This window comes from Mauremys mutica, unplaced genomic scaffold (assembly GCF_020497125.1).
Source record: "Mauremys mutica isolate MM-2020 ecotype Southern unplaced genomic scaffold, ASM2049712v1 Super-Scaffold_100418, whole genome shotgun sequence".
Taxonomy (NCBI): Eukaryota; Metazoa; Chordata; order Testudines; family Geoemydidae; genus Mauremys; species Mauremys mutica.
The window spans coordinates 210,932-237,633 of NW_025423337.1; the positions used below are offsets into that span (position 1 = coordinate 210,932).

General features: G+C 44.5%; 1 protein-coding gene across 1 annotated transcript in view; it reads left to right on the forward strand.

The window, feature by feature from the left end:
• Positions 1-26,702, forward strand: part of LOC123361231 (pappalysin-1-like) — a 248,369-nt gene that overhangs the window by 52,242 nt on the left and 169,425 nt on the right. The window contains 4 exon segments of the mRNA XM_045001347.1: positions 10,254-10,399; positions 15,239-15,498; positions 15,500-15,533; positions 20,998-21,190. Of these exon segments, the coding sequence (XP_044857282.1) occupies positions 10,254-10,399; positions 15,239-15,498; positions 15,500-15,533; positions 20,998-21,190 (633 nt within the window).

Below are 26,702 nucleotides of genomic sequence, written 5' to 3' on the forward strand. Positions count from 1 at the left end.
TGGTGACAGAAGATCAGAAAGGCCTTGTTTTACTGTAGCATCCTTCTACTGCATCTCCAAAAGCAATATGTTCAAAAGACAAAAGCTAGGGAATTTCAGTACACCCAGCAAGGACCTAATGAATGAAAATGCTCCTTGCCGAACAGGAATAGTGAAGAGAGCCATCGGTACATCAGAGACTCATGTAGGGTTTAAAGCATGGATAGTGGAGGAGGAATGAAAGCGCTTGGGAACAGAGCGGAGGACAAAAAATAAAACCAAACTGTCTCACTTGCTTACACACACATTTGAGGTGTAGTCAAGTGAAAGGTGTCTCTCTGTGACAATTCGGTATGTAGGTTCTGTGAGAAAGACAGCTTCATTCCTGGCCACTTAAGATTGAGAAACCACAGGGAAAGAGAAGTTAAAATATAATTCCAGGTCCCTATGCTGTATGTCTGTTTGCCAAATGGCCCTATATAAGGGCCAGATGCTGGTTTCATTGACATCAGGGAATCTTGCCATGCAATGGGACCAAGAGTTGGCCTGGAGTGATCATTGTTGATCATGTCTGGCATTGTAATGTCTATAGGTGGTTATCCCAATGGTTGTTTACCCCTGAAGAGGGGAATTCAAATTATGCTTTGGGTAATATGTGAAAACCACTTTGGTGGCTGTTCTTTAGTACCTAGCAGACACCGGTCCACATATTAGACCACAGCATGCTTTGACATTACTGGCAGTCACTAGCCAAGATAGGCCCCAAGATTAGAACACCAGAGGGTGTTATATCCTATAACGCATAGGTAAATGAGGTGCATCAACATCGCCTCATTGAGAATCTGGCCTGTAACATTTGCAGGTCAGAACTGAGTTGCACTGATAATGGTATTGGGGGAAGCTTGCTCTGAGCCTGCCTGAATCTATAGCTGGTTCAAGCCACTCCTACCAATTCCTTTGAGGACCATGAAATTCACACAAAGTTTAAAATAAAGTGGACCAGCGGCAAATCAAGGCTATCTTATGCAACTGATTCAAACCTGAAATTGTAGTCCTGGCAGCACCCAAAAGAGGAGACAATGCCTTCTGCTCTGTGGAAGTCTGAATTTATGTACAAGGAGAGAAGAGCTGCTCTTTTGGCGGTTAGGGATTGCATGGGGAGATAGACTAATGAATGCCTCCTTCTGGAGGTGGAGGGATGAGAGTAAGCAGCATTCCTTTTAAACCTGGCAATGAGAGCAGGCGGTTGGAAGACAGAGGAGTATGAAGGCCCTGCTCTCTGTTTTGTGTAATGTCCTGTGGATATTTTGTTATTCAGCCTCTTTGTTTTCCTGCTGCAAAGTGACACTTGTCTTTGAACATTACAAGCAAAACAAAGTCAAGTGAAGAAAAACTTAAGGTTGAGTGTCGGGAAACATTTCCTGACAGTGAGGGCTAGAAGGCTCCTCTTACATCACAGAAACAACCACATTTAATAACTGTTGTTAGGCTGGACTGAACTGCAACCCAGCTCATGTGAATAGGCTCAAGCCATGGAATCATCAGGTTAAAACACTGTGCTCTATTTCAGATCTCTGCTTGCATGAAAACATGTTGTTTTAGGCTCTCCATGCAGGTTAGCTCTGTCTGGGTCTAGCCCCGATGACTGAGCCACAATCAAGTATAAAAGCTATTGGTAAACTTGACTGTAGTCTATAAGATGCCACAGGACACTCTGCTGCTTTTACAGATCCAGACTAACACGGCTACCCCTCTGAAACTAAATACAATACATTTCCCTAATATGATTTGGCACCGATATCTGACAAAGTGGAGTTCAGCAGAGTGGTACCTACTGTACAGGAGACGGGGCCCACTGTATCAGGGATAGGGATCAATGGGTAGGTGATGGGTCTGTTGTCCAGAAGACTGGCCTCACTGGCAGGAAATGGGTCTGCTCTCTAGGACCCAGGGCCCAAATAGATAAGAGATGGGCCTGACATATGGGAGAGGGAAATGGATTGATCTCCATATATGGGAGATGGTATGCATGCTGGATAGGGGATGGAGCTGTTGCATAAGAGATGTTGTCATGGGTCTACCCTCACTTGAAACTGGGCGGTTTCAAAGTGAGGACCCGCATGCCACCATGTCCTAGGTCTCACCCCCACTTTGAGCTTGTGGGTTCAAAGATGGGGACCTGACTTGGTTTCCCTCTAAACTAAAATCCTAGTTTAGATCTAGTAAGCTGCCACCATGTCACGGGATCTCACCCCCACTTTGAGCTTGTGGGTTCAAAGATGGGGACCCGCATGTATTCTGCCACCACCCTAAAATCCTAGGGTAGGTCTCCTTGTCGCTGCCACCACTCAATCATGAAATGTGGATTGAGACACAGTCCTTCCCCAAAATCCTAGGGGATCCCAAGAGCCCCAAATCCATGGAGTTCTTACACCCAGGAGAAACAAACCATTCCCCCTGCTTCCTCCCACCTCCCTTTTCCTAGGAGAGATACCGGGATCCAACTACAGAGGGATACCTCCCCCTCCCCTTTCCCTGAGAATCCACCCAAGGAAAGACCAACAAGTCCTTAATAGAAAAGAATTTATTAAGAGAACAAAAAGAAAGTACAGAATCTCTATGAGCCCAAGCTGGACACTCATAGGGTATAACCTTATCAATCTCTGGAGAGAATCCCCTCTCCCCCTTTTCTCAGTAAAAGCAATATTAGCAAACAGGAATAAAGCATTTCCTTTAGCAAACACACAATTGCAAATATAGAAATCAAATCATAAGACTAATTCGCCTTTCTAATTAATACTCACTATTAATTAGTAGAAACTACTCCAGGAGAACTTGGAGACATGACTGTCCTCTGTTAGATCCAAAAACAGTTCTCTCACAGACAAAGGCTTCCCTCCACAGAGATTTGAAAAAATCTTATCTCTGATTGGTCCTCTGATCAGGTGGTCACCAGGTACTACATGTTAACCCTTTACAGGTAAAACAGACCTTAACCCTTAACTATCTGTTTATGACAGATGTACTGCTGGATGAGCTAACAAGCCTGCTGGATGGGGGATGGAGCTATTGTATAGGAAATGTGCTGTCAGTTGGGCTATGGAGTCTGTTGGAGACAGATGAAGCTGTTGTACAATGCAACTCTGGAGTGCTCTCCACTCTATAGGATAAAACTCTGCATTAGACAGATATGCCTGGGTGAACATTTGGATGGGAATGTGCATGAAATCCAATATGATTCAGTGTCCCCAAAGGTCAAAAGCAGCCTGTAGCCGTTCTATGTCTAAAACAGATTCTAGCAGGGGAGACCTTTTACTAATGTACTAATGAGCTCATCGTGGTTTTTTGAGCTGGGCACACTCAAGGCGTCACAGGTTTTTTTCCATTACAGGGGTTACATATGCCTTGTTGTGTTTTGTTTTGTTTTGTTTTCCACACAGACTTGCCCTGACAGTTCCCCCATTCAGGTTTATATTGGAGGTACCATCTCGAGCCAATGAATTTATGAAATATATTGCTGGCACTCATGGAGAGCTGCATAAAGGAGTATTTCTAATGACGGTTGGAAGGGCTTTGATCCCTTTCCAAAAGTGCACTCATGTCTTTGAAATGCGAGTTTGGCACTGGTGCAGAGGCTGGGTTCTTTGGTTCTCTTTGGCATGGGTCCATGTGACGGGCTTTACGTCCTCTATCATGGGACCCACATAACCTTGAGAAGAGTAAGTGAGGCTCATAGATTGCACTGAATCAGATATTCTGGACTGATAGCAAAGAAGCAGCAGCCAGAGGAGAGTCAAATCAGTCCAACACAATAACTGAAAACTGAAAGACCCTAGTAACTGTAGGGTCTGCCGTCAGTGGCTGGATAAGAACTGCAGAGGTGGTTAATCTGTGGCTCTGTGTGTGTACTAATGTGGTGATGAGGGACATGGATGGGAGATTATTAGAAACATGGGGAGGAAGGAAGGAATAGATTTCTAAACCATATTTTCTCCTGTTCTTTCCCCCACACTTTAAAGCTTTGCATGGAGCCCCAGAAATATGCTCTGATCATCTTGCAGATATACACACTCCCAAACTTACACTTATCCTTTTGTGTGTGTGCATGTTTACATACATATACCCAAGGGACTGGCCTGAACATGATCTTAGTGTGTTCATGTATATATGCGAAAGGTCACAATGTATACGTGCCTGGGGAGTCACACACACACAATCTCCAAACACACCCCAGTTACACCCACCTATTATGTCCAGGGCCTACTCAGTGCTTACTCAATGCTCATGCCCACCACTGCGTCTGCTCCTTGCACCCAGCCTTGCCTCTGTCTGCCCCGGCCTTGAACTCCTCCTTGCCAGATACCCTGCTCGCTCAAGTTTCTGCCCCCTGATTTGACCCCTGACTGTCTTCTGACTACTGACTCCAGCTCTGGCCCTAGTCCTTGATTCCTGGCACCCCCTCTGACCACTAGGCTAGGCAGCCCTTGTACCGGTTGGCTGACATTCAGCCCCATTGCTAAAACACTCTCCGCATCCTGTCCTCACACCTACATATCCTAATCACCTCATTCACTGACTTTGACCAACTCCCTGTATCAAATGGCAGATGCTCTGCAAACCCCTGGGTCAGTCTGTACCACATTATGGGTCCAATTCCAAAGAAGGGTAACCAAGTGGAGTTACACCAGTTGTGAACAGGGCCCACAGTGAGGTACCAACGGCCCTGGCTAGTCAGAGGCTGATGCACTCAGCTCTGGGTTAGCTATGGTAATATTCCATTTACAAACCATCCCCGAAGCTGAAAGAGTGTATTGTGAGTGCAAGACAGAGAGAGGTTGTGCTACAGGGTATGGGAGCAGGGTGTAGCTGGTGAATGGCTTGTGAACATATTAGGCAAAAAGGTAGCTAAGAATTAGGAGGTGACAGCTTAGCTTCTTTGGAACTGCAGGGGAATGAGGATACAACTGCGGGAATGCTCTAATGCAGGGGTTCACAAACTCTGGGTTGGGACCCGGTCACGACCCCATTTTAATGGGTTGCCAAAGCTAGTGTTGGCTTTGGGTCCCAGCAAGTCTGAAGCTAGGATGACCAGACAGCTCATACGAAAAATTGGGACAGGGATGGGGGGTTATAGGAGCCTATATAAGAAAGACCCAAAAATCAGGACTGTCTCTATAAAATTGGGACATCTGGTCACCCTATCTGAAGCCCAAGCCCCACCACCCAGGACTAAGGTTACATGCCACCCACCCAGGGCAGAAGCGGGGCCGGGCAGGCTCGGTCTTTGATCCCCCCTCCTGGGATCGTGTAGTAATTTTTGTTATTAGAAGGGGATCAAGATGCAATGAAGTTTGAGAACTGCTACTCTAATGTACAGTTGTGGGGGCTTTGCGTAGGCCCTACATTCTGTCTGCTTCTAGCATGAGCAGCAGTGGCCTCTCTCTCTCTCTCTCTCTCTCTCTCAAACACATCAGTGTTCTCTCTCCAGTGTCTCACACACACCCTCGCCTATTTACACTTTCTCTCACTCCCACAAGGCTGCTCTCTGGCTCTCTTCTCATTCACTGACATACCATCTCACACGTGCTCCTCTACATACACGTTCCCTCGCACGATGTGACCCACGCTCCTACTTAGACCTGCAGGCGTCCACCTGCACAATTGCACACTCTCCCACATGGGCATACCACGCTGAGCAGTGCGCAGCAAAGACATTTCAAAGAAATGAAGAGCCCTCTGGCACTAGATTAACCTATAGAATCAGACCATTGTGCAAATATTTGCTGAACGGGCTCAAGGGGGCGGAGGGAGCGGGCTGTGTGTTTATGAGAGATGAACTGAGAACAGTGGAGAGATGAGAAATGTGCAAAGGGTCACAGTGTTGACCTGTCCTTCAGAACTTCAGCCACATCACAGGCCATTGATTTGAAGATAAATACTCCGTGGAATGGAAACAAAGCCCCTCTTACTGATGTCCCCAAAGAGCGTGTCTTCCTCAGTGAGTCAGCGGGGGCTTGGGGACACCCGGCCTTGAGCTATTTTGAAGATGGTGACTTCAGTGACTGGCAAGTAAACTATAACGGAAATGTAAGTCTGTTTTCCATTGGGGTGTCCTCCAGGGAAGGACAGAAAGATCTTGGTGCTGAGCCAGCTCCCCTAAGTTTTTTTTTTCTTTTTTGCCCTTCTGGGAATGGAAGCCTTGTCAAGTATGCAAGGAACCCTGCTCACTGAATGTGAGTGCATCGAGTTCGTGAGAGCCGCACGCACACGCCTAAGGAAAGGAGGACTACAGGGAGCAGTCATCCTGCTGAAGTATTCAGTTCCCTACTAGAGTGGGTCAGGAACTTTTCAACAAAACATTTTTTTTTCACCAGAAAATGCCAATTCATCAAAAACCAAACTTTTTTTTGCAGCAAGGTGTCGGTTTTGACTTTGACTTTGGCTTGGGAAGGTTTCTCAGGTTCAGTATGAAATTTTTGGTGTGAGAGAAAGCTCAGGGAAATTAACCTGGGTCCCTCACATTCCAGAGGAGTGGCTTAACCACCAGACTATTAGCTGTTCTAGGTTTGGGGGCTGTCTGGTTTTGACCACTTATTCCATCTTGGACCTGAGAAACCTTCCCTACAAAAGTGTAGCAGAACTAGAGGGGGGTTCTCTGCCTGATATGGAGCAAGAACTAGAACGTAGTTCTCCGACAGCCCAGATAAATGTCCTACCCACTGAACGATTTGCTTTTCACAATTTTATTTTATTTTATTTTGAAAGGCCTCGGTTTTGTTCTGCATGAGAACAAAACCAAATGTGAAAACCTCAAAATTATTCATGAAATGGAAGTCTTGTTTTCTGGCCAGCCCTACTTCCTAATAAATTATGCTTTATTCTCAAAGTGTTCCCTGACCATGTTGGTCTTAAAACCAAGGGTGATTGTGGTCCAGTAGATTGAGCATAGAACAAGGAGTTACCAACTTGAGTTCTAAACTTTAACTTGGTGACACACCTTGGGGATCTCTGTGCCTCATTTATCCCATCTGACAAATGGGAACAATGATGCTCCTCCACATTTCATATTTCCTGGCACAGTGGTTAATAACAGGAGGTCATGTGGAGTGGGGCTAGAGAACCAAAAACAAGGGAAAGGGAGTAATATTACTCTTGGCAGGTCTTTAAGGAAATCACATCATTTGCTATGATGGATAATCAGCTGAACATGAGCTCCCAGTGTGATGCTGTGGCCAAAAGGGCTAATACAATCCTTGGCTATATAAACAGAGTAATATCAAGTAAGAGTGGAGAGGTTATATTACCTCTGTATTTGGCATTGATGCGACCACTGCTGGAAAACTGTGTCCAAGTCAGGTATCCATAATTCAAGAAGCATGTTGAATGATTAAAGGATTGGAAAACATACCTTCTAGTGACAGACTCAAGGAGCTCAATCTATTTAGTTTATCAAAGAGAAGGTTAAGGAGTGACTTCATCACATGTTATAAGTACCTTCATGGAGATGAAAAAATGGGATAATGGGCTCTTCAGTCTAGCAGTCAAAGGTATAAAAAGATCCAATGATTGGAAGTTGAAGCTAGACAAATTCAGATTAGAAATAAGGGGCAAAATTTTAATAGTGAGGGTAATTAACCATTGGAAAAACTTATCAAGGGTTTTTTTTGGTGGAATTTTTTTAATCAAATGGATTTTTTTTTTCTGAAAGATCTGCTCTTGTTCAAAGAGGAAATTGATTCAGGGAAGTCTATGGCCTGTGTTATGCAACAGGTCAGACTAGATGATCACAGTGGTCCCTTTTGGCCTTATCTATGAATCTGCACATTTGAATTACTTCTCCAAACTGAGCCAAACCTCTAAAAACTTTTAAACTTTGTAAAACTTTCTGCATGAAAAGAGTTGTGCCAGGGCTGTATCCTTGCAGCCCCCATCAATGGGCTGATTCTGATCTCAGATGAGTTTTACACCAATGTGACACCATTGTCTTGGTTGCAGGGGCAGCTCCAGGCACCAGTGCACCAACCTATTTCCATTGAAAAAAAGAACGAGGAGGACTTGTGGGACCTTAGAGACTAACAAATTTATTTGGGCATAAGCTTTCTTGGGCTAAAACCCACTTCATCTGAGGCATCTGATGAAGTGGGTAGGGTGACCAGACAGCAAGAGTGAAAAATGAGGACAGGGGATGGGGGGTAATAGGAGCCTATATAAGAAAAAGACCCAAAAGTCAGGACTATCCCTATAAAATCGGGACATCTGGTCACCCTAGATGTGGATTTTAGCCCACCAAAGCTTATGCCCAAATACATTTGTTAGTCTCTGATGCCACAGGTACTCCTCGTTCTTTTTGCAGATACAGACTAACACGGCTACCACTCTGATACCTATTTCCATTGAGTTGTCACCAGGGCTGACTGGCTAAACTCCTGCGTGTTGGCTTGTTTCTCAGGAGAGCTGGGAAGGGGATAGGTGAGGGTGCATTAAGAAGTAGAATGGGAAGTAGTACATGTAAACCTGGAAGTTTTATATCCTGATTATCGCTTGTATTTTTGACTCCCTACATCCTTTGAGTGCAGTGAAACTAGCTCATTTCTTATAGATTTATTTTGGTGCAGTGCATTTGTTGAGTCTGAATGTACAATATCTGATACCCTCAGTATTTTCCCATGAGGTACTGGCTGCTTTGCTAATGAGGCATCAAGAGCGGAAAGCAGGTTTGTGTCTTTGTGCCAACACCACCACTTTCGACATCAACTTTTCCCTCGATTTTTTGTTTGTTTCAGTTCTGTTAGAACACTGCCTGATTTCCTCACCCTCCCTTCACCTCCTTACACTGCACTCCATTGGGTTAGAGTGTTATGGTACAACAGGAACTTAATGGGTAGCGTGGCATATTCTTTGGCAACATCTGTGCCTGTGCCCAGACAAGGCCATTTCACACCTTTCCTGGAATACTCCAAAGAAGAGCTAAAGATTCTCAGAAAAGGCATTGAGTTTGGGGGCTGGGTTTGCCTCCTCAAAGTCGTGTGCGCCTACAACCCTGCAGATATCCCAGGATTTGTGAGGAAATCCCACAGTTCTTGGGGGATCTGAAACAGGCTTGGGGAATTTACTCAATGACCTAGTCCTAATTCTCTCATAGCGCACATCTCCCTCAGAAGCCCTGTTGCCAATGGTTACTAGGCCTACTCCTTCTCCAAGAAGGTAGATGGAAGGGACCAACGACCTGTGGGAGTAGATGCTGGTTCAGTGGGGATGATGCCACGTAGAACAGTTCTCACTTTGCTATCTGCTAAACCCACGTAGGCCTGACCACTCAGGGCTTATGTGGGGACAGAGGGAGAGGAGAATGCGCCTGTAACAGCTCAGCTCCCCTCTCCACCCAAACACACACGAATACTAATTCAGTCTTAGAACGCCCACACTCAGGCTAAGTGTGGATTTTCCATTCTGCCATGTAATATAGACAGGCAAGAAACAGGTATCACATAGCTGTCTCCTCTGACAGCACCATAAGCGAGGTCAATTTTTCTTCCCACTTTTCCTGTTTTCTAAATTCTGCCTATAATAACCTCTCAGGAGCTTGCTGCTGAATTGTGTTTCCCTGCCGATCTTATCATCCTCCATTTGTCAAACATTGCTTTGCTTTGCTTCTTTGCAGTGTTTTAATAAATCAAATCTAACCTTGTTGTGTTTACTTCCTTCTCCTTGGCACGCGTATCCTTTTGGATATAGCAACATACTGTAACCAGGGCCCTCAGTCAGGCTTAGACTTTCTGGACCTCAGCATGAACCTCTACCGCTTGGGCTAAAGGAATAACACCAGGAGCTGGTAGCAGTAATAGTCTGTTACCATCTGCTGCTAGAGTGAGGATATGAGACTCCTTGCTGCTGTGTTATGGAAGCAGGAGTATAGGCAGCAGCAACAAATTTAGAGCATGTATACAAGGCAACTGTTTACATAACTGGATTGACCAGCCATAATAGTAATAATAAAAAGGATTCTGCGGCAGTGTCAGGAAGGTAGACAATTCTGGGTATTTACCTTGAGTGTTGTGAGCCTTCATTGATCAATACTTAAGTGAGTTGAAATCCCCAGATGAAAGGCTCTATATAAATGCAAATTATTATGCCATATTTAGGATTAGGATGTTAAAATGTTCTCAACTGCTTGCTGTTCATTGGTTCATAAGGATCTCTACCTGGCTTTCAGCGTCCCAGTACTCCGCCAGTGCTGGTAATGCTGTTAGTAATAGTTCATTTATCTGTTTCAGAGCATACTTGGATGCCAATGAACTGAAGAACATACTCAAACTCGATGGATCCACACACCTCAATGTCTTCTTCGCTAATTCCTCTGAGGAAGAGCTGGCTGGAGTGGCAACCTGGCCGTGGGACAAGGAAGCCTTGATGCATCTAGGTCAGTCTTAAAAGACACTGCCCCTTTGCAAAGTTTTCTCAGGGGGAGGAAGAAGGGAAGACAATTATGCATTAAGCCCAGTGCTGATTTCTTATCATTCCACTAATAGTCTTATATAGTCAAGGGAAAAAAATCCATAATTCCCAGCTACTGGCTCACAACCAGGAAAATATTAGATTATAAAGCCAAAGCATATTATGGTATTTCTAGATGATGTCAGGCTGAAAATATTTCACCTTTTAAGTGAAGCTACTTTATAGGGCATCAGCCCCATGGGAGCACTTTGCAAAGGAGGTTGTGGGGAGGGCAAGAGGAGAATGCTGGACAGCACTGAATTATTAACCTTTGCCCATTACGGTATTAACCTTAGCCCATTACCTAGAATGTGCGCAGTTAGTTTTCCTCTTAAAATGCAATGCAGGTTTGTTGTTGTTCTATATCAGTTTGCAAAAAAAGCAAGCTGCAAAATCCCCATGTTTTCTAATGTTCAATTGAGTGGAACTGGAGAGAATTTGCTACCCTGCAGCTTGGCCTGTGCATTTCTTAGCTAAGGTTGCTGAATATAGCTGCTATAGCCACAGGTATCCAGAGGCAGCCACACAACCTAGCAGATGAGTCACTACTTGGATGCTTACAGTGCCAGAGGGGTTGTATCCTTCTGAAATGATGGCTGAGCCTCAAAAGAGACAGAGGGACAGGTTACTTAAGCACCAAGAGTCTCGATATGCTTATCTGAACTACACAAACCTCCTGGTGGCAACAAAACTGGACTGGAGATCTCATGAGAACAAAGTTGATCACATTTTCCAGAGCTTCCTGCATCCAGTGTCACCTGGAAGCAGCAAATGCAGATTAAGGCAAAATGAACAACAGTGGAGGAAGTAAGTACTGTCATCCGGACTTTTCTGGACTGAGAATAAAATTCAGTTCAGATTAGATGGAGGTTTGGGGGTGGCCATTTGGATCAATTCTGATATTATCCAAGACAGATCATCTTCAGATTAAGAAAAACAACAAAGAAATGGCAAATGTAAAGTCTCTGTGAGAGATATAGGCAGAGCACAGTGTGTGTGTTCCTTCCTTTGTAACATTCTGCATGTGAACTGAACTACAGAACGCAGGGGCGGCTCCAGGCCCCAGCACGCCAAGCGCGTGCTTGGGGCGGCATGCCACGGGGGGCGTTCTGCCGGTCACCGGGAGGGCAGCAGGCAGCTCCGGTGGACCTTCCGAAGGCGTCCCTGCAGAGATTCCACTGGTCCCGCGGCTCCTGGACCTCCCGCAGACGTGCCTGTGGATGCTCCACGGGACCAGGGGACCCTCCGCAGGCACGTCTGCGGGAGGTCCACCGGAGCCGCGGGACCAGTGACCAGCAGAGCACCCCCGTGGCATGCCGCCCTGCTTGGGGCGGCGAAATGTCTAGAGCTGCCCCTGACAGAACGGCAGCCTCACTGATGGCTGTGCAGTGGTCTGGGAGTCTCCTCTACATTCAAAAGGACAATCCACAGAAAACAGAAGGTTACCACCCTCCCTAGTCAAGCAATTTGGTTGAAGCTGGCTGCTCCACCACAGGTAACCAGCATTTCACGCAGCACTCATCAGGGTCGCTCATACTACAGAAGGCGGCTAGTTAAGTACCAGTATAGAGTTCCCCCAAGAGTCATCACTCCTACACCATTTCTTACAGTGATTCCTGCTGAGAGAGTGGGATTGGAGTAGATGTGAATGCCCCATAGTCAGCATGTCCTCTTAGATGAAGCTAGGACTGACACAGCTCAGAGACTTCCTAAGAGCCAGTGCTCCTTCTGTAACTTCTTCCAGGACAGGCTGGGTCTAGTGTAGCTGTGAGTTCCCCTCCACCAACACTCCCACAACATTCTCTGCCATGACTCTGACAGCCTAAGACTGAAATAGCCTGGATTGTCCTTAAGAGCCTGGGCCACTACTCCTAGAATGACTCTTGATGGGACTGGAATAGCTCCTAAAGCTTCTACCTCTATAACTATGGAGAGAGGCCTCTGCTTGGTAAAAAGTCCTTGTAGCACCTCCTGCTGGACCCAGAGAGATGGTGGAGCTCATTTGTAATTTTGATTAGTTGTCCTTTCACTTCTGTAAGGCTGATTGTCAACAGGGTGTCTTAACAAAACAGCTTAAGTTCAGCTTCTACGGCTTATTGACCGAATTCATTGACCAGAGGGAGATCTCACTGGAGAGCTAGAAAGCCTTTAACTGACAGTTTGAGGTTGACTCACAGTAAAAGTAATAATAATAATTTCCTGTCTTAACAGCCCTTCCTGCCCCATGCTTGGTTTGTGAGAATTTTATTTTAATCTTTCCTTTCTCACTCTCTCTTTCTCTCTTCCATAAATCCAATATGTATTTAATAAAAAAAATATGAAATATGCTCTGTAGTCCAGATCTAAGTGCTGGAACATAGCTTGCCTGGGTGAGGTAACTATCTTTTCTGTAAAACTACAATTGATTTAGACTCTTGACAACAATGAAAAATAGACATCTTAAACAAAGGCAAAAATAAAACAACTCTGCCCAGCTGGTTCTCTGCAGTCCAGCTCCAGTGCTCTTTAGCCAGCCTTTAGTGTGATTGCATCTCCGACTTTGGGGCATTGCCAAGATTACCAGTGATGGTAAATCCAAAATGTGGGCATCCTTAGGGGGCTGTGACAAATGATGTAACAGAGATTCTCTCTGGGTGAAATTCACTCGCCCCACATAGAGCCCAAACACTCAGGGATCTGTGTAGATGTAGTGCAGGGAGGATGGGAAGGCGAAGTTCACACGCTTCCCTCAGACAAAGAGCCAGGATGCTGGGATAGCAGGATCCACCTAAACACCGATCCACAGCCCCTCAGTTTGACTTATCATAGAATCATAGAATCATAGAATCTCAGGGTTGGAAGGGACCTCAGGATGTCATCTAGTCCAACCCCCTGCTCATAGCAGGACCAAACCCAACTAAATCATCCCAGCCAGGGCTTTGTCAAGCCTGACCTTAAAAACCTCTAAGGAAGGAGATTCCACTACCTCCCTAGGTAACCCATTCCAGTTCTTCACCACCCTACTAGTGAAAAAGTTTTTCCTAATATCCAACCTAAACCTCCCCCTCTGCAACTTGAGACCATTACTCCTTGTTCTGTCATCTTCTACCACTGAGAACAGTCTAGATCCATCCTCTTTGGAACCCCCTTTCAGGTAGTTGAAAGCAGCTATCAAATCCCCCCTCATTCTTCTCTTCTGCAGGCTTTATACAAAGCTTGTGCAGAGACTAGTTCTGTGGCATGCAGGAGATGCGCAGCCACCCCTATAGGACTGCTAGGGGCTGACTCCTGGTGCAGCCTCATGCATGACTGAAGCAGTGCAAGCATATAAAAATGTGTTTCTTTTGCCTTCTCTCTCACATGCTCACTCTCCTCTTTTTTCCCTTCTGCACCCCGCCTGCACGCTACACACTCCCTCTCCTCGCTCATTCACACACACACCCTTTATTGTTGCAACAAGAGTCAACCAATGGATGAGCATGAATAGAATCTGTGGTGTGTCATCAGTGATCTCATCCTCACAGTGCTACAGCCTCTGATAAAATTCCTCCTGCCAAACCCTTTTGCTCCTCGCGTTCTCTAACTGAACAGTGCATCACATCCACTTTTTCTTTTGCCAGTGTTCTTTCATAAACCAGTTTTCCTTTACCTGAGTAAGGCACCAGCAATGTAGGTAAACACTTTAAAATAAAAAGGCTTGTGAAAAGCCGAGTTTAACGAACTAAGGAAAGAAAATATGGAACTTCTCACTAACTCCAAATGTAGCGGAAGCCCGGCTGAAAAATAAAATGCTAACCATTACTTCAGTATGCTGCTGAACCTCCCTAACCTACCATTTACTTATCTACACGTGCCATAATTCACGTGCAAAACCTGATCACCGCTCACTTCTCTACACAGATTGAATATCCAAGCTAAGAAGTTATCACATTACTAAGATTTCCGGTTTTTTACACATTAGATTCCACGCCTTTACTAGTGTAATATGCAGTACTTTTTTCAGAAAATTAAAATGAGAGTGGCTAATAAATGAGCAGAGTATATTTCATCTGATATTTTCAAAGCTGCCTAGATGATTGGGACAACCAGTTCCAGTTGATTTTAAAGCCTCACCCTTTGTAATGTGGACTATCCACACTTTTTTGTCCAGTTATTAATTCGCAGATATCAGTAATAAGCAACATGCCTCCTAGACTTTAACCCGAGTTAGCGGGGTTCTACCAGCTATGTCTTTATCCCATGTGAACAATGCACTGTGCATGTTCTAGGTCTATTTTGTTTACCTGTCAGCATCGTATGTATTGTTTACAATCTGGAATGAAGAGCCATTGTATGTGAACATACTGGGCCAAATTCAGCTGTGGTGTAAGCTGCTGCAAATCTATTGATTTTAGTGGGATTTTTGCCTGAGTGTCTGATCCAATGCCCACTAAATCCAATGGAAAAACTCGCATTGACATCAGTGGATTCTTGGATCAGGAAGTCAGAACTGGTTCCTTGGTTTCTCATCCTTTCAGTCCTATAGCCTGCCACTTTCACATAAGCCCGTTGACTAGGATCTTGCAACTCCAGCATGCTTGGCAGAACTCTTCAGTGTCTGCTCCTGCAAAAGGCAGAGCACTGCAGGTGGGGTGCAGACCACTCTGAGCTCCCTGCTCAGCACCCAGAAGACTCAGATGCACAGTGAGGTTATAGGTCCGTTGGTACATTCTCCACTCCCCCCCTCCCCTCCGATGTTCCAAGATAAATGAGACAAAAGCAATAGCTTCTTATTTTCTCCATGCAGGTGGCATCGTGCTGAACCCTTCCTTCTACGGCATCCCTGGCCACACACACACAATGATCCATGAAATCGGGCACAGCCTGGGGCTCTATCATGTCTTCCGGGGAATCTCTGAGATCCTCTCCTGCAGTGACCCGTGCATGGAAACTGAGCCTTCCTTTGAGACTGGAGACCTCTGCGGCGACACCAACCCTGCTCCAAAGCACAAACTGTGTGGGGACCCTGGACCTGGCAATGACACGTGCGGTTTTCACAGTTTCCTAAAACACACCGTACAGCAACTTCATGAGCTATGCAGGTACTCAGGCTTTGCCAGAGGTGTCTGTGATAGAAGAGGGAGGCAGAGAGGGAGGTTTGATTTTTAACCTTCTGTTGCAGATGAAACATTATCCCAAGGTCATTCATTGTTCGAATGACACTTTTCACATCTAGATATGGAAATTCAGTCTGGGACTTCCAAAGTGTGAGAGGCAACCAGTTCCTCTTTAATTTCAGTGGAGCTTGGGTTCCTTTTTGTCTCCTTTGAAAATCCCAGCCTTGAAGATTGTCTCCCCATCCCTTATGGAAACAATGGATGTCAGAGGGATATTCATACCACCCATGTTGCTGGAGGAGCGTGAGATGGATAGATAATCAGACCCTGTTCATCCTCCTTGGGGTGTGCTCTAGTACCATTTGCTGGTTGTCTGAGCAAACCGTATGAGTTTGGTTTGGCTCAGGTGTTAGCGCTCTCATCTCTGGGTGACACCAGAAGTTCAAGTACTATATCATGAGCTGGGCTCTGTGCTGACATTGCAATGTAGCACTAGGAGGGCGTGCTTATCCTTCAGATAAGACACAGGGGTAGGATCCCTGCCCCTCTCCCTTGGAAGTACAATGGGCAGTGAAGAATTCCATGTTGTTTTGTGAAGAAGGTAGGAGATAGCTACTGATGGATTGACAGCATTCCCTCTTTGATTGGGCACTAGGGCCTGATTCTCAGTTGCAGTAAGGCTCTTTTACATCACCCTGGCAGTATAAAGGTGTCTTAAAGTGAGTGTAAACTATTATTAAGGCTAAGATTTTTGTCATGGAAGTCACCGAATTCGTGACTTCCAGAGACCTCCGTGACATTTTCACTTCAGCCCCGGGGCAGCGGAACTGGAGCTGTCAGCAGGCAGGTCCCCCCTACAACTCCCAGATGCTGCAGGGCACAGGGGGACCCCACAACCCTGAGCCACCACCATGGGCGGCAGGGATTCCTGCAGCCCCAAGTGACTGCCGGCAAGGGGACCCCACAGCCCCAAGCTGCAGCTGCATGGGCGGCGAGGGGGACCCTGCAGCTCCCAGTCTCGCAGGCAGTGCGGGGGTCCCCGTAGCTCCCAGCTGCCATGGACAGACCCCACAGCTCCAAGCTGCTGCCGGTGGCAGAGGGGACTCTGCACTCTCAGCCATCATGGGTGGGGGAACCCTGGAGCCCCAGCATCAGTGGGTGCTGGACTCTCTTCCCTCCCCATTTTCTCATAGTTATTAAGTCAGGGACAGGTCACAGGCTTCTGTGACTCATAGTTATTAAATCAGGGACAGGTCACGGGCTTCTATGAATTTTTGGATATTGCCCACGACCTGTCCATGACTTTTACTAAAAATAACTGTGACAAAATCTTAGCCTTAACTATTACATATACAGCCACTTTAAGGTGCCTTTGCAGAGAAGGCAGAAACACAGATTGTCCATGCAAAGTGCCATATGAGTCCTAATATATCTGTAGAGAAGCAAGTGATTAATATTATCCAGGGGCAGAGGCTGAGTTGATTTATAACACAGCTGTAGATATACCCTGGATGCTACCGGATCTAATGGGTGCGGCTGCTTCTCTTATTTTCCCATTCCTGGTTTCAAGGACAAGTATACACACAGTGACCTAGCATTTTAGTATATGCTGTGCACTTCTCGGGATTTGGCCTGTATACTAACATTGTCATTATGCAGATATACAGATTACAGCCGGAAACTATTCCTGCCCACTAAGTTCCTATGATAATCTCACACCTACGTGTAGATGCCACCTGTTACACTCCTCCCATTAATGTGTTTGTGTGTGTGGACAAGGGTGGAAGATTTGAGGTGGGGCCGGAATGTTTCAACATGCAGAGAGCTCTTCTGTCTGGAGGGATCCTGCCTCGCCAGCTCTCTCCACAGCTTTGACACAGCAAGGCAGGACACCGAGATACCTATCTGCTAGTGAGAACTAAAGAGGTGCTGGTGTTGTGAACAAAAGCAACTATTTATTCTTGTAAAATTAAGTGAAGCAACACGATAGGCATCTCTAGAGCTCATGCATGAATCTGTTTGCTTTTCTGTTGTTCCCAGTGGAATAAAAGTCATATCAGGATATCATATCACTGTGGAAATACCTTTGAAGCCTCTAGGCTGAGGTCATACAGCTCTGAACGACTGACTTTCTCTCTTTCTCATATCTGTATTGGTCTGTCTATCTTATCTGTTTCTTACTTTGTCTCTATAGGATGTACCCATACAGGCAATCCTCCTATCTCTCTAGAATTCAGGGGATCTGGAGGGGGGGAGTGATTTGCATTGTCTTGCCTGTCCAACAGAGTCATGTTGTCTCCAAGTAAACAAAACATTGCTTCCTTAGGGCCACTCCCGTTGAAGTCAGTAGGAGTTCTGCCTCTGACTTCTATGAGAGCAGAAGTCCTAATGAAGCCTGTTTCATTTCTCTGGTCATTATATCATCTGTGGATTTGTGAGCCTTTCCCTGAACGCTAATGATTCTCTCTCTCCCCTCCCCCAAAAGAGAAGCCTAGGCTGGCGTTTAGAGAGACACTTGAGCTGCAGCATAGACTGCATGTCATCTTCCTCCTCTGCCATTGTTTTTCTAGGGTTGAGTCCTAGCTATATTTTATTGTTCCTTTATCGTGGCTATTCAAAGCCTTTTGTGCACTTTGGGGCTTCCCTGAGGAATATTTATGGCTCTTACAGGATGTTCAGGGACGGACTGTCAATAATTATTGAGGAAATCCAAGGATTAAAAGCAGCTCCTTGCATGCACACAGCAGCGTTGAGCTGGCAACTGGGATTTGATAGATATTTACAAACTAACTGCACCTGCTCAGTTTGTTTGTTTCTTTGACAAGGGGGAGTTAGTTACTCTGGGGAATTAGCAAAGGAGATGCATTGGAGGACCATTCCTAGCTGCATTAATTCCTGCAAACGCATCTCCTGGAAGGGCTTGGGGCTGGAATTCGAAGCATTGGTTCCAACCAAAGCACCCTCCTTGTGCCGTTGCTGGACAATGAGGTGGGATGGACCCCACTAAGCCAGCGAGTTCACTTTTTCTTATAGAACATTTTCATGTTCTCTCATTCCTCTTGTGCTCCACGATGCTTAGAACTGAAGGCATCTTGGCACCTACAAATAAATATAATTAATCCCCAAAATATCAAACCTATTCAAATAACCAAGCAAGCAACCAAACTGGCCTCAGTAATCCATCACCCACACAAAACCGAATGCACAAGAGCTGTGTAAAATCATTATTGTTATTTGTATTACAATCATGCCCAAAGGCAACCGTATGACAGTGAAGCCTTGTTATGCTGTGTACAGTCTATACACATAGACTATAATAAGTAAGGTGACCAGACAGCAAGTGTGAAAAATCAGGACGGGGGGTGGAGGGTAACAGGAGCCTATATAAGAAAAAGACCCAAAAATCAGGACTGTCCCTATAAAATCGGGACATCTGGTCACCCTAATAGTAAAAGACAGTCCTTGTTCCCAAGAGCTTTCAATCTAAACAGAGACGGCAAGGATAGAGATTAAGGTACTAGTCTGGGAGCTGTAAGATCTTCAATTCCCTGCTCCACCAGAGACTTCCTCTGGGACCTTGGGCAACTCATTTAGTCTCCCTGTGTATCTGTAAAATGGGTAGATATAAATCCCTATCTCTTAGCAGTGTTATGAAGAGGAATACACTATAATTTTGGGGGAACTCAGATACTATCATAACAGGGGCCATTTAAGTGCCTACGAAAGCTAGGTAGATAAATATCTCCATTTATGCATGGGGAAAAGCAGATGAAGTGATTTGCCCAGGGTCACCCTGGAAATCTGTGACAGAGCCATTCTGTAAAAAAAATGGAATGTTCCTGTCACCAGAAATGTCAGCATTTCAAGATGACTTTCCATTCTGATTCTGAACAGTAAGTTGAAATGTCAAAAAATTCTCATGAGATGAAACGTTTTGAAAAGTTTCAAATCAAGGATCAAAATGCCAAATTTCGACATTATTAACGTGCTGAAAAGAAATGTTTCATTCTGAATCGACATTTTGAAATGAAATTTGATTTTAAATAGACATTTCAAAACTCAACAGAATTTTTTGTTTGTATTCCCTTGACTGGATTTTTTTTAAATCATTTAATTTGATCTTTTCCTGTGAAAAAATGCTGATATTTACTGATGGAGGAAAAAAAATTGGTTAAAAAAATGTGGGTAGATCTTTTGAATACAGATTTCCTGAGTGCCAGCTCAGTGCGGAACCCACAAGAGCATCCTTCATAGATTTACAGAGTTTAAGGCCAAAAAGGACCATTAGATCATCTAGTCTGAACTCCTGTATATAACAGGGCATTACATTTCCCCACTTACCCGTGTCGTGAGCCCAGTAACTTATGTCTGATTAAAACCTATCTTCCAGAAAGGCATCCAGTCTTGATCTGAAGACATCAAAAGATTTCATAAATGGTCAGATGACAAAACTGAGCCTGGTTTTTATACTGTGCTAGGTTCCCGGAAAATTCGTTTCCATGCTCACAACCATCTGCTCACCTCAAACTTTCCCCTACCCAGCCTCAACCCATCACTACCGCAGACTCGGGACCCCGCTATTTACTATTGCCAACTGACTTGTGGGTAGTGGAGGTCTCTTGTGCGTCGCCTACTGCCTTCTGTTCTCTGAGGGGTGGACAAGTGGCTGATCCCGCATTTTCTACCTTTGGAGAGAGGGGCAATTAGACTCACTTATCCCAGTTATCTTTGGAGAGGCCAAGCAGCAGCTTGACACCCACTCCTTCACTTTCACAGGGGATAGAGGGTGAGAGAGAACCTCCATCTTTTGGTGCAAGTGGTTCTGTAATTCCACAGAGGCAGGTAGCTCCATGCCATACTCTCTTGTTTACCCCCCTAGGCCTTATGGGGCATTACCTTCCGTGAGGCTTAGTGCAGAGCCAGCTGTGGTGGGAAAGGGAGGACATGGAGGAGGATGTGTGGAGAGCCAGTCCAATCAGAAAGGGAGCTAAAGAAGAAACGGAGGCGGGATAAGGAAGGCGTGGGGGAGAGTCATGCACTGAATTGCGCTTTCATTCCATTCCCTGCTCACATTTCCTTAAAGACAAAATCTTTTTCCGCTTTCAGAGATTCAGGTGTAGCCCCAGCTCTGACCAGAAGGTGCTGCACTCAGGCTTTCTGGCTCCTTTCATACCTCTATGCATCACTGCCCCCCTTAGGGTGACCTTCAGGATCCCCTGTGTGCCCCAGGCCATAGCAAGAGAGAAGGGCTGTTGTTGTTGGGTTTTTTTTTTCTGTTTCTTTTCACCTGTCTCCAGAAGTGATGACTGCACTAATTTGTTCACAGGCCATTAACTCCGGAGAGCAGGGAGAGCCCATCCTGACATCTGCAAGGAGCTTGGGAGCTCATGTTCACCACATCATAATTCTCTCCTCTCCCTCCTTATCTCTCGCTTTGTTGGTTTTCAGAACGACGACTGCACCAATTCCTTCACGCCCAATCAGATGGCAAGAATGCACTGCTACTTGGATCTGGTGTACCAGAGCTGGCAGCCTGTCAAGAAGCCCGCTCCAATTGCCATTGCCCCGCAGATCGTGGACCAAACTTCGAACTCCATCGCTCTGGAGTGGTTTCCTCCCGTTGACGGTCATTTCTTTGAAAGGTGATCACGAGCTTTGATGTGCTGCAGCACTTAACCTGAAAGAGTCAGGGGAAGCGAGCATGGAAGTAACCAGACTCCCTAGTTCAGGAAAAGCAGTTAAGCATGTGCTTAAGTGCTGTCCTGAATAGAGATGCTTTCCTGAATTAGAGCTAGAATCAATAGCTTCTTGATCTATTTTCACCATCTCTATCAGTCCCTTTGTTCCTTTATTGGGCTGGAGCATTCTCTCCAGGTCCTTTGATTGGACATTTAAAGAGCAAACCTCCTCCACATTTTATCTCAAGAAGCGATTCTGGGTTTGCGATCTCTGTTATTGCTGCTCATATCACAAATAGATACTCACAAACAGCCCTATTATCTTCACCTCGGAGGGCAAGCCCTTCCTACTCCCACGTGCAAAACAGGCAAATCCTGCCTGTGCGTCCTTGCTTCATAGCTCAGATCCACTAGACAAGAGGGCAGCGGTGTTTGGGAGAGCACGCCCCCTCTGCTGTGCACAGTAGCAGAGCAGGTGGAAATGGAGCACAGAGCCGGAAGATCCTTGCTCCTCTCTGCTCTGCAACATTCCGAAATGACCAGTAGGGCTACTTTGCAGAACATCTCAGCAGCCGCATTACCGCTAGGAGGGTGGATTCTTTTCCCCACCCCACAGAACAATTAGACAGTGCACAGACCAGTTGCACAGGCTTGTAAGTGGCATGCACGATTTGCCCCCTATAAGCCTGGAGTGTGCATTTTGCTATCTATCAAGTAGAACCTGTATAGAAGAGGGCATGTGCATATGCAGCGAGCTGCAAGTCGTCAGTACAGAACCAAGATTGATGCAATGCCGTGAATGATCATTTCAACACGTAACAGTCAGGCAGTTCATAGTTACAGCAAGCGTAACTCAGCCCTCCACTGCTCTCTACTTGCCCAAGCCATCTTTCCTGTCTACACTTCTGGTTTTGGTCATGGAGCATCCTTTCCCCACCACAGATAACAGGGAAAAAGCTTCGGCAGCTCCCCATTGCTAGCACCTTCCCGCTACAGCAGTGGGGGAAGGTTCCATCAGCTCCTCGCTGCTGGAGCTCTTCTTCTCCGCAGGGAAAGACTCCAGCAGTGGGGAAAGGCTCTGGCAGGAGGGAGGCAGCGGGAAAAGGATGAGCCTTTCCCTGCTGCCTCCCTCCTGCCAGAGCCATTCACTGACCCATGTAGCTACAGGCTGCAGTGTGGACGCAGCTTGCTTGCTTTTCACTACGGTGGGTAGCTACAAATACCCACTGACAGAAGTGGTGTGTAGTGTAGACGTAGCCTCAAGGTGTATGCCATTAACATATAATTCTATGCAAATTGGCTGAGTGGTGGTAGCCATGGGAAGCCTAACTGAACTTCCTCCCACATTTACAGACTCAGTCTTAGCATTACCGTAACCATGCCAAAATAATACATTGCCAAATGCCAAAATAATACAATGCCAAATGCTGGGACTGGACAACAGGAGACTGATCACCTGTTCTGTTCATTCCCTCTGAAGCATCTGGCACTGGTCACTGTCAGAGACAGGATACTAGGCTAGATGGCCATCGGTCTGATCCAATGTGGCCATTCTTTTGTAATAACATACTTTGTTTGCATTGAATTTCCATGTTTGTTTTTTTTATAAAAGAGAAAACTTTATTGAGCTCCCATTGGAACCAATGCATTCTGCAGTGTATGAGGACTGAATGTGCAGCATTCCAGTTACGAGCATATCAGTACATGAATATCTGTCTCAACACCCATATTTATTTAAAGGAAAGCACCTTGAAATATGGGGCATTCACTGGATGTAATTCTCCCCTATATAGAGCATCATACAAGAACTGTGCACCATTTAAGACTCACTTACACTCTATTTTGTGGCTATAAGTGGTGTATATGGGGATGGTTCTGACCCTCTGTGCAAAAAGAGTGAATTTCACGCTTTCTGCACGGTAATGCAGGAAATGTCATGTCATATCAGATCAATATCTGATCCAGAGGGTTTTAGATCACATTTATTTTGCTTGTACTTTTGTAAACTCTCCGATTACTTCAATTGTAGTTTTGCAGCAAGACAAACTGCTTTGAGAATGTACTTCTGAAAATGTATAGGTATCTTATATGAATCATTGAGACTTCTCAGTCAGTTTTAGTCTATATTCATCATGAAAAGGGTAAATTAAGCTTCCCCAATATGCATTTAATTTAGATTTCATAAGGAAGTTATTGTATGTTAAATAAATACCATCTGACTGTTAAAAACATACTGATACAGCATTAATTGTTATGTAACAAAATATGTCTCTATTACACATTTCTTAAACTTCATCAGTATGTTTTTAATAACTCATAGCTAGTTGGTGCTTAAATGACACACAATGGATAGCCTGTTTAGTCTGGAAAGTCATAACAAAGTTATCATATATTAAATAAATACTGATTTCTTAGAAACATATCCTTTGGGGCTTGACATTTATGTGATCAATATTACTATAGATAGTTAAAGAAGACATTGTCAAGTAGCCTAGGTCCAATTTTTACATCTTTTAAAAATTTCCCACCCTAATATAAAGATTAGTGTTTCTGTGACTCTTTTAAAAAAATAGATTTTGCTACAATCGTTTTGTTTTTCTTAAAAGTAAATACTACTTCTTATATGTTGAGTAAACCCAACACAGTTGTGCCGTCAGAGGGCCCAATCCTACTCCTGCTATACAAATAATGCTTAACTTTAAGTACCAAAGATGAGCACATGTAAGCATTTGCGGGTTCTGAGGCATAATGAAAGAGAACTAGGAGGTGAGGCTGGTCATAGTCTTATCTGTGGTGGGAAAGGGCTGTCATGAAGGGCTTTTTTCTCACAGCATAAATCATGGGCCAAATCGTGCTTCCTTTGCTGAAATGAGTAGAACATTCACTTCAATGGGACTTCTCATGTAAATTTCAGGAGACTGATTCTCCACTGCTATGCACCTTGGGCCCACTGAGACCCCTTTTACATTGCTCTGGCAGCATAAAGGGGGCTTCAAGTGAGCGTAAATATAATTTATGCTCACCTTAAGTCCCTCATACACTGTCAGAGCAGTATAAGGTAGCCTCAGTCTAAATGAGAATCAGGCCCATAAAACCTAGCCATATATTATCAAAGAACAGAGGGCATGTTATGCTGCTGTAATGGAGGCCACTAGGTCTCATAAGCTTGATGAGACACAAAGCATGACACCAAGGTGTCTTTTAGGATAAATTTTAGTGTAAATTCATATTGCCATCTCTTGTGATTTTGTCACAAGTCTTGCAATAGTCATTGTTTTTCTTAAAGGCCCAGCTTCCAGAGTCAGGTGATTACATGAGAATCTTAGCTTTCATTTTAAAAAAAAGGTATGTTTCTGTCCCTCATGGTTGCAGAGAAAAGCTTGAAAATGTGATCCCTAAAGGCTCAAAAACAGAAGGAAAATAAAAAGAACCAGAAACGGATTAATCTAATTATTTTGGGAGCCTAGATCTGTGATTTTTAGAAAGCTTTGAGTTGGTGACACTGTGTTCGTAGTTTTCTGTAATATGTGTGGAGAGGAAAGGGTTATTTATTCATAACAAATGGCCAGTGCACCTCAGCAAACATAGTTGTACCAAATACCTACGCTATTGGTACACTCAGTCAATCAAATGACTCCATAGGTAGGTATTTTTATGTAGTGTGTGGCTAGTATGCCATACTAGGGTGAAATTTTTATGCCTGTCCCTAAATTCTAGTAGGTTACTGAGCCCCTAAGTCTTTTAAACACTCAAATCTGTGGGTAAATAGTGCCTCCCAGTCACGTGGGTCTAGAATAGAGCTATGTGAAATTTTTAGGGATGAAACATAATTCAGGTCAACCAAAACATGCTGAGAATTGTGTTGAATTTGCCCATTTTTTTATCCAGAAAATAAAGGGCAAAAAAACTCCAAAAAAATCTAATTTTGTAGTTTTGATATTTTCAAAAGGAAACATTTTTGGTTTTTTTATTTGAAATTAGTTTTAATTTTGAATTTTACTTCCATTTTTTTTTTAAAGAAGTTTTAGGTCAAGCTAAACATTTCAATTGTCCTGAAACATTTTTTTTTTACTTTTTTTGTTTCAGACCAAAAAAATGGTGAACAAAAATTAGATTTTGTAACAACCCAAACTGAAAATATTCACACAGCTCTGATCTGGAAGTACCTGTGATCCATGTATTCTGCAGAGATGCTTTGTCTCATGGAATAAAAGCCTTACCAGAGTCTGATTTCAAACATATGTGTTTAAAATAAATACTAATAATAAAAAAAAAAAAGAGGAAACAAAGGGTGAGAGAGAAACGCCTGTTCATTTCCTGACTGTCTCAGACCTATTTTAATCTTGTTGTTATCAAGCGTCCATTCATTGGGGCTACCTGCTTGATATGCACAGTTTTGAATAAAAACAGTTTATTGTTAAGGGGCTGTGTCATGTGGCCTGCTTAGGCAAGAGCGCACTGAGTGCATCTTATCTTGCCAACTCTTCATCAAGGCAACTGCAATTACTTTCCATGGAGCTGATGATAACTCATTCTTTGCAATACAGTATATCATGCAGCACAATTTCTAGATCTAGATAACTGGGTGCTTTTTTGTATTGTTTGTTTGTTTGTTTGCTTTAATCACCCTTGAAAGTTTCAGTGTCTCCAAGGACATGCAAGAAGATTCCTGAACTCCAAGTGAGATATATAGGTGATTTTTAACTTCAAAAACTTTAATTACTGGATGGGAGCCAGCCGTGGCAGGAGAGAATTAAATTTCTCCACTGTTCACTGTTTGGTTGCAAATTCATCTTAAATAGGCTGCGATAGCAGGTTTTGTCTCAGTAAACAGCTACTGAACCCATTGCAACTGAAATGTATAATTATGGGAAGCACGTCCAACTTCTAGGCCATAAACTCTATACACTGAAATGTGCCCAATACTTGGTTTCTCCAAAAACAAGGAGGGCTAGATTTTCCATTACCCTGTACTCATGTGCACCCAGTCTACCTGTATAAATTATTGCATGTATAACTTACTGCCATTCTGAATTAGGAACATTTTAAACCCACTGTGTCCTCATTTGCAGGGTAGTGAAGAATCTGGCTCGGAGAGTCACAAACCTGTAAGAGCAAACCCTTAATCAGTTCTGACGCCCATGTCTGCGTACAGGATTTGTGTGCCCACATGTGCATGATTCGACAAACCGAAAGCTTTAACCCAGAGTGTAACACTCCTTTTGAACCAGTGGAGTTATGCCGGGGCTGAGTTTTGCTCCCAGTTTGGAAAAGTAAGAGGAGAACATCTGCTTACAGCCTTTCCCACATGATGATTCTCGTGATTTCTCTTACCTCCAAGTCGTTGCTGAGAAAGGGAAATGTTTGTCTGTAAGCCTGCTGCTTTTTCCACCATGACAGCCTATGATGAAACTATAGCTGCTCATTTGAGGAAAAAGCCATCCTAAATGCGGAAACTTGGATTTCCATTGCCCTG